At 36.0% G+C, this 9,003-nt stretch overlaps 2 protein-coding genes across 2 annotated transcripts in view; both read right to left on the reverse strand.

Annotated features, from left to right (window-relative positions):
• LOC107609248 (uncharacterized aarF domain-containing protein kinase At5g05200, chloroplastic) overlaps positions 1-1,586 on the reverse strand; it is a gene marked incomplete in the record, with an annotated part of 4,827 nt that extends 3,241 nt beyond the window's left edge. The window contains 3 exon segments of the mRNA XM_016311134.2: positions 368-481; positions 603-745; positions 1,155-1,586. Coding sequence (XP_016166620.1) covers positions 368-481; positions 603-745; positions 1,155-1,356 — 459 coding nt within the window.
• Positions 4,627-5,007, reverse strand: LOC107607135 (uncharacterized mitochondrial protein AtMg00810-like). Its single transcript, XM_016309115.1, has one exon. It carries the CDS (start codon positions 5,005-5,007, stop codon positions 4,627-4,629), a length of 381 nt encoding a protein of 126 aa, XP_016164601.1.

Genomic DNA, 9,003 nt, shown 5'->3' on the forward strand with positions numbered 1-9,003 from the left:
CTATGAACTGCCAACCAGAAATATAATCAACAGACATCAATTATCAGAGGTGGAAAGAATTTTTGTAAAAGATCATATCAAGTGGTTATAAAATTTTATCTTCTGTACTAAGTACTAACATTTTCCAACTCCAAATAAATGAATATTGAACACAACAGTTAAAACACCTAAGCCTTATTCCATTAAGTGGGATTAACTATGTAGATCAAATGATACCATAATGCCCTAACATGAACATGTTTGATGTTTCCATGAACCAATATGGAGTTATCCTATACTGTAATAATCAAGCATAATAAGTTTTTACTTATCAAATAAGAGTATCAAATAGAAACAGGAAAGAGCGAGTTGGGGAATCAACTCATACCTGACCTAATTTGATGTATGTTGCACCCATGCGTTCAAATAGCCTCCTCAAATAAAAGGGGGAAAGTAAACCAAGCTGCAGTTCAGGTGGCAACCCAGCAGATGAATTTGACAACTACAAATTGTTGCAAAAGAGTTAATACTCCTAATTTTTCACTAAAAAAATTATCAAGAAAGATATTGACACATTAACTTATGTTCCAAAAGAAGCATGCATATAAGTGTCTTAGTTATACCTTTGATAAATCAGTCAACCACTCTTGACCGACCCCAACAAGGGCTTGAACGCCTTGAGCCAGCCTAAAGACTCCCCTAGGGCCTGTGTTGATGGATGTCTGCACAATGTCTTCCACCAGCTTGGGCAAGTTTTCAATGTTATCTGATGCGATTTAAAGCAAATCCTAGTTTGTTAAATTTGACACTCCAACATATAATTAAAAGAAGAACAAAATCACAATTTTAAATGAAAACGTGAGAAATTATTGTTCCTTAGTGAAACAAGATTCACACCATGTAATCCCTTTAAATGATTTGCAGAACTCTATTGATTTTAACATCCGATCCTTTAGCAGAAAGAGTTAATCAGATTCAGATTCTAAAACAAATGAAGCGTGACAAACGAATCCAATAATCTTACTTCAGAAACTAAAAAATAGAAATTGGAGGAAATTTTGATTTGTTTTGCAAAATTAAGTCCTGAACCGTAAAATCCAATTAACAGCCAACAAAAGCTAACAGCAACAAACCAAAAAGCATCGCAGAAGTTTCTAATTTTATTGAAAATGGACCTTGGATACGGCGAGAGGAGAAAAGGTCCTGAGCTTGAGCATAGCGAGCGAAGAGAGTGAAACCCTTTGACTTGGAATTGGAATGAGCTCTGGTGTTAGAAATTGAAGGAAGAGAAAAACGAAGAGAATGGTGGTGGTGGTGGTGGTGGTGGAAGGGGAGTGGCAAACGAAGAGTACCACCTCTGAGGCCCGAAACCGCCATTGGTGAATTGAAATTGAAGAGCTGAGAGCTGAGAGTGAAGTGTGTGTGGAACTGAAAAGGCCGCGTGGAGTGTTGGATTCAGTTCAGTGTTCACGCGGAGGAGGTTGTGTTATGAATTTGGAGTTTTTCTATTTTTCCATGGTTTGATTGTTACGTTGATTTTTATGGTGGTTGCAGTGACCAATTTGAACAAACCACCCAACACCCATGCAAAAGACACAAACCAGGGGTGTAATAATCAGTACTACTACTTTGTCCCTTAGGTTTGGGATGCCTCCTATTTTGGCGTCTAATATTTTAATTATGTTATTTTTATTCTAAAATATTTAAAATAGTATCAATATTATTTTATCTTAAATTTTTTACTAACACTTAATCGAGATGATGTCATATACTATTATCCTATTTAGTTTTTGATAATTTTTTTTATGAGACATAGCACTTTAATTATTCTTAAACCTCAACCAGGTCCCATCTATTAAAAAAAAAAATAGACAAATTGACTCCTATTATCGAATGACAAACGATTATCTGCTGATGTGTCAGATAATAGTATCAAATGTCACCTCCAAAAAATTACAAAGACTAAAAACCTTCTCTATCTCTTCTTATTTTTCCTTCTTCTTTCCTTCATCAATGACGGATTTCAATGTCATCCCTTACACAACCACTAAACTTCATTCTCCATTCTCCATTCATCTCAATGATCTACCATCTAAAACCCTTTCAACTCTGTACACAACCTTCTCTCTACCTCTTCTTCTTTTTCAATATACTTTCTTTCAACACACACATAAACAATTTCAAACTACGATTTTTTCTCTTTTTTCTCTTATTCTGTGAGGTGCTTTACCACTGTCTGATGTCACCGCTCTCTGCTGCATTTGCCACCTTTTTTTCTTCCTCTATCGTCGATAGCTCTCTGCTTTCTATCACCTACAGAGCTCTGTCTCCACCTAAAATTTTTCGCATTCTACCGTCTGCACCCTCTTGCCTGCGACCACTTTCTCTTTGTTCTCCGCTACCAACAGAACCCTAACACTATTAAGGTCAGGTGCGTTATCATCCTAATTGATTTAATCTTCCACAAATTTCTCTTATTTTTTCTTTAGTTTCATTCAATTGGTTGATGCTATGGTTTGGCTCACAAAGTCAAAGATTTGTGAAGGGAAGAGTAGGAGAGCAATGTAAAACAGTGGTTGTGCAAAGGGTTGGAAGGATTTTGGATGGTGAATCCTTGATGTGAATGGGGAATAAGGTTTAGTAGTTATGTAAGGGATGACAATGAAATTCACCTTTGACAAAGGAAGGAAGGAAGGAAAGAAGAAAGGGATTTTTTAGTCCCTACAACCTTTTGAATGTGACACTTAACATTGTTACCTGACATGTTAGCGGGTAACTGTTTGCATCTGGTAACAAGGGTCAATTTGTCCATTTTTCTTAATAGGTTGGGACCTGGTTGAGGTTTAAAAATAATTAAGGTGCGCTATAACTCACGGAGAAAAGGTCAGGGGCCAAATAGGATATTTACTCCTAATTTTTTAGTTAAAGCCACATTTGCTCATTTCTGCATGTGAAATACATACTAAGTCATTTCACACTAAGTCACTAACACTTTAAATATGAAATGCTTCTTCTTCTCTCTCACATACGAAATTCAATCCTAACGATCATTCATCATTACTCATCAATCGAAAGGAAACCTTGTAGCCCGACACTTTTTGGTCGATAAAGTGTGATTTTGAGGTGGAATCAAGAGTTACAGGTCGAGAATGGCAACAATAGAAGGTACGTAGTCTTCGTAACTTGCTTCGTCCAGTTAGTTTGGTGTTGAAGTTTTGTTTCTGTGTGTGTCTTTATTTGATGTGTGTTGGTGTTTTGTTAGTATCTAGGATTTCAAATGTTGTAGTGAAAGATTTTTTTTCTTTTCTTGCCTTAATATTGTGAGCTGGTTTGTGTTGATGCATGTGGTTTATTGTTGATTTTTTTCATTGTTTAATATTTGTTTTATTTTGTTTTGATATATTTTACAGGTTAATTTTGGAATGAATTATTGTAATGTAAAGATATACTACCGTGACAGGTTTAGGTTTGATGGAGAATCCTTGCATTATGTGGGTGGGAAAATGACGATTGTTGATTATTATAATGAAGATAGGTGGAGTTTGATTGAGGTTGTTGATATAGTAGTTAGAACATATATATAACATAATATGTTTGTAATGTTATTGATAAATATTAACTATAAAGAAATATAATAATAAAAACTTACATAACATTAAAATGATAGAATAAATCATTTAAATAATAAAATATTTTTATTGTTCATCTCATAGTTAGCTAGTAGTAAATAACTAAGTATGACAGTTGAGGGAATTAAAATGGGATATTAGGCTTTTGAATTTCATTAAAACTAAATGTCATAGTGTTACAAAATTAAAATTTATACACCTCAACAACATTTTTTTTCATAAGCTAATCCCTACAAACAAGAATCACCTACTCCAAATCCACTTTCCTAACTTGAGAAGAGAAACACTTTTCTTCGTCACTGTTGATGTCCAATGAGACCGTCTCTAAAACATCAATAACCTATTTCTTTTAATGCTTGATAAGACGCCTTTTTTGCCTAATTGTAGTACACCTAAATTGGAACCCTTCATTTTGTGGGTGCCAGACTATTAAACTTGTTGAAGAAGGGGAGAAAGAAGACTTGTGGTGAGAAACCAAGAAGGAAAAAAACAGAGGCAGAACAGTAAAAGAGTAAAAATGAAATGAATTTTTTTCTTATTCAGAGAATCTCTTCTCTTTTTTTTTTTCATACACTTGAACCTTGATATTTTATAGTCAAGGATATCTAGCTCTATCTAATATATCTCACATCCCCCCACAAACTTAGGGAGGCTTTTGTGCCAACCAAAGTTTGCTCTTGAACTTGCTAAATAGCAATGCACACAGGGGCTTAGTCATAATGTCTGCTACTTGTTATAAGCCTGGAATATGAGTAACAGCAAGCTGTCCTTGAATCACCTTATCCCGTACAAAATACAGATTCAATTCAAAATGTTTTGTTCGCTCATGCAAGATGGTATTATAAGCTAATAATATAGTGGACATGTTATCACAAAAGACTGTGGGAGATGAAGTACAAGGCTGCTTTAGCTCACTAAGTAGGATTTGAATCCATATTAACTCAGAGAAAGTAGCTGCCAACACCCTGAATTCAGCCTCGGTGGAGCTTCTGCTGACAGTGGGTTGCTTTGAACATTTTCAGGAAATCAAGTTTGCTCCAAAGTACACACAGTATCCAGACACAGATCTTCTATCATCAACATCAGCAGCCCAATCCAAATCTGAAAAGGCAGTTAAACGAAGATCATTAGTCTTATGAAATTGAAGAGCAAGATCAACTGTACCTGCTAAATATCGAAGGACACGCTTTGCCGCCATCCAATGATCTTGGCTCGGCTTTGACATGAATTGGCTGAGCTTGTTTACTGCAAATGCGATGTCTGATATTGTGACAATGGCATATTGAAGTCCCCCCACAATTGATCTAAACAATGTGGGATCTTCAAAAGGAGTACCTGTATTTGCTGATAATTTTGAAGAGCTAATCATAGGAGTGCTAACCGGTTTAGCATCTTGCATACCAGCCCTGCACAATAATTCTTTTATGTATTTACTTTGATTGAGAGAAATTAAATTAGGTGAGTGAGTGACAGCCTCGATGCCAAGAAAGAAGTTTAAGTCCCCCAAATCTTTTAGAAGAAAAGTTGAATGAAGCTACTTTAAGACATAAGTGATTTCAGTGTCATTGTTCCCTGTCACTAATATATCATCAACATATATGAGTATATAGATAATAGAATTAGAAGAAAATTTCGCAAAAAGTGAAGGATCAGACTTAGTACAGGTGAACCCAAATTGTTTAAGTGCAGCAGTAATGGTGACGTACCAAGTCCTAGGGGCTTGTTTTAAGCCATAGATGGCTTTGTGCAATTTACATACAAGATGGGAATTTGAGTGTGTAAAAACTGGAGGCTGAGACATATAAATGGTTTCATTGAGGATACCATTTAAAAAGGCATTGTGGAAGTCATATTGTTTAACTCTCCAGCCCTTTGATAACGCAAGAGTGAGTATGATTCTTATAGTGACAGGCTTGATTACAGGTGAGAATACTTGATCAAAATTAACCCCAGCAGTTTGAGTATAACCTCTTGCCACAAGACGGGCTTTATGTCTCACAACCTGCCCCTGAGCATTTTTCTTCAAGGCAAATATCCATTTGCAACTAACTACCTTTTCATTTGGTGGAAGTTCTACTAAACACCAAGTCTTGTGATGAATTAATGCTCTATATTCTGCTAGCATAGCTTTCTTCCAGTGAGTGGATTGAAGAGCAGCTATGACCGATTTTGGAAGATGTGGTATAGCAGAATGGTCATGAGTATCAATGCTGGCATGTAACACTCTTGGTTTTGTACTTGCTGTCTTGGATCTAGTCTGCATTGGATGAATATTATTAGGGACAATGTGATTGAGGGGTAAGGTAGTGTTATCAAAGGACAAAACATCCTCAATTGTTGAGATAGGGATTGGGTTAGTGGAAAGTGAAGAAGGAATAAGAGAATTTTTATCGGGTACTGTATTAATATCTTGATGACTCATTGAAGCACTTGGAGAAATAGAAGTAGAAGTAGATGGGCCTACTATGAGCTCTGATTGGGTTGTTATAGAGATAGGAAAAGGATTCAATTGAGAGAGAGGAAGAGTGGCAATAACTGGAAGCATCTCAGGAGTAGTGCTTGCAGCAGTAGTACTATCACAACTAAAATTGTTAGCAATAAAGAAACTATGGGAAGGAAATTTTTCCTCATGAAACACAACATCCCTGGATATAATAATTTTTCCAGTGGAGGTCATGCATTTGTATCCTTTTTGAGTACTAGAATATCCAACAAAAATACACGGTTGTGATCGTAGTTCCAATTTATGTTGATTATAAGGTCTCAAGTTAGGAAAACACAAGCAACCAAATACTCGAAGAAGACTATAGTCTGGAACATGATGAAAAAGAATTTCAAATGGAGATTTATATGAGGTGACATAAGAAGGCATTCTGTTTATTAAGTACACAGCAGTAGAGAAAGCTTCACTCCAAAGATGCAACAGTAAAGAAGCAGTAGCTAAGAGAGTTAGGCCAGTTTCCACAATGTGTCTATGCTTTCGCTCAGCAAGACCATTTTGTTGTGGGGTATATGGACATGATAATCTGTGTTCGATACCCTCCTTTCTTAGATACTGTGAAAAAGCATTGAATAAATATTCCTTATCATTGTCAGTTTGAAGAGATTTTAAGGAATAACCAAGTTGCTTTTCCATGAAAGACTTATATTATTTAAAAACTGAAAACACTTGGGCTTTATTTGTTAAGAGATAAATGCTGGTATGTCTAGAAAAAACATCTACAAATGAAACATAGTATCTAAAATCATGCAAAGATGAAATGGGAGCTGGACCCCAAACATCTGAAACAATTAGAGATAGTGGTGAATTATAAATGCGATTAGATAAAAGATAAGGTAAAGAATGAGCCTGATGAGCGGATAATTTATACGCTTTTTGACACTGTTTTTAGTATGTTTTTAGTATATTTTAGTTAGTTTTTATTATATTTTTATTAGTTTCTATTTAAAATTTACTTTTCTGGACTTTACTATGAGTTTGTGTGTTTTTCTGTGATTTCAGGTATTTTCTGGCTGAAATTGAGGGACCTGAGCAAAAATCTAATTCAGAGGTTGAAAAAGGACTGCAGATGCTGTTGGATTCTGACCTCCCTGTACTCGAAGTGGATTTTCTGGAGCTACAGAAGCCCAATTGGCACACTCTCAATTGCGTTGGAAAGTAGACATCCTGGGCTTTCCAGCAATATATAATAGTCCATACTTTACCCGAGATTTGATGGCCCAAACAGGTGTTCCAAGTCAGCTCAAGAATTATGGCGTTTAACTCCAGAACTGGCACAAAAGCTGGAGTTAAACGCCCAAACTGGCACAAAAGCTGGCGTTTAACTCCAGAACTGGCACAAAAGCTGGAGTTAAACGCCCAAACTGGCACAAAAGCTGGCGTTTAACTCCAAGAAAAATCTCTACACATGAAAGCTTCAATGATCAGCCCAAGCACACACCAAGTGGGCCCCGGAAGTGAATTTTTATACTAAACACCCTAGCTTACTCATTTTCTGTAACCCTAGGTCACCAGTTTACTATAAAAACTACTTTTAGTGATTCATCTTGTACCTCATGACACTTTACACGTTTCATATTGTATCTTCTACGGTATGAGTCTCTAAATCCCATTGTTGGGGGGTGAGGAGCTCTGCTGTTCTTCATGAATTAATGCAATTACTACTGTTTTCCATTCTATCACGCTTGCTTCTATTCTAAGATATTCATTCGCACTTCAACCTGATGAATGTGATGATCCGTGACACTCATCATCATTCTCACCTATGAACGCATGCTTGACAACCACCTCCGTTCTACCTTAGATTGAATGCATATCTCTTAGCCTCATGATTTAGATCAGAGTCTTCGTGGTATAAGCTAGAATTGTTGGCGGCCATTCCTGAGATCCGGAATGTCTAAACCTTGTCTGTGGTATTCTGAGTAGGATCTGGGAAGGAATGACTGTGACGAGCTTCAAACTCGCAAGTTTTGGGCGTAATGACAGACGCAAAAGGATCAATGGATCCTAATGACGGGAAGTAGCCATTGACAACGGTGATGCCCAACATAAAGCTTGCCATGGAAGGAGCCTTGCGTGCATGAAGAAGAAGATAGTAGGAAAGCAGAGATTCAGAAGACAAAGCATCTCCAAAGCCTCAACCTGTTCTTCATTACTGCATAACAAGTATTTATTTCATGTTCTTTTACTTTTTACAATTAAATCTGAGAATTATTGATATCCTGACTAAGAGTTACAAGATAACCATAGCTTGCTTCAAGCCGACAATCTCCGTGGGATCGACCCTTACTCACGTAAGGTATTACTTGGACGACCCAGTGCACTTGCTGGTTAGTTGTGCGGAGTTGCAAAAGTGTGATTGTAATTTCATGCACCAAGTTTTTGGCGCCGTTGTCGGGGATTGTTTGAGTTTGGACAACTGACGGCTTATCTTGTTGCTTAGATTAGGAATAATTTATTTTTGTTGGTTTAGAGTCTTTTATTTAAGTTTAGTTTCATATTTTAAGTTTGGTGTCAATTGCATGCTTTTATTTTCTTTTAATTTTTTTTCGAATTTGCATGTTCCTAGTTCTTTCTTGATCTTTAAAAATTTTAAGTTTGGTGTTTTGTGCTTTTATTTACTTAAAAATTTTTCAAAAATTTGTTCTTGGTGTTCATCTTGATCTTCAAAGTGTTTTTGGTGTTCATCTTGACATTCAAAGTTTTCTTGTTTGTTCTCTGTGTTTTGATCTAAAATTTTTAAGTTTAGTGTCATTTTGTTATTTTTCTCTTTCCGCATTAAAATTCAAAAATCAAAAAAATATCCTTTCCTTATTTTACTCATAAATTTCAAAATTTTGCATTAATTTAGTCAAAGATTTTCAAAATCATCTTTTTTTAGTCAAGTCAAAATTC

Source organism: Arachis ipaensis, chromosome B07 (assembly GCF_000816755.2).
Source record: "Arachis ipaensis cultivar K30076 chromosome B07, Araip1.1, whole genome shotgun sequence".
NCBI lineage: Eukaryota > Viridiplantae > Streptophyta > Magnoliopsida > Fabales > Fabaceae > Arachis > Arachis ipaensis.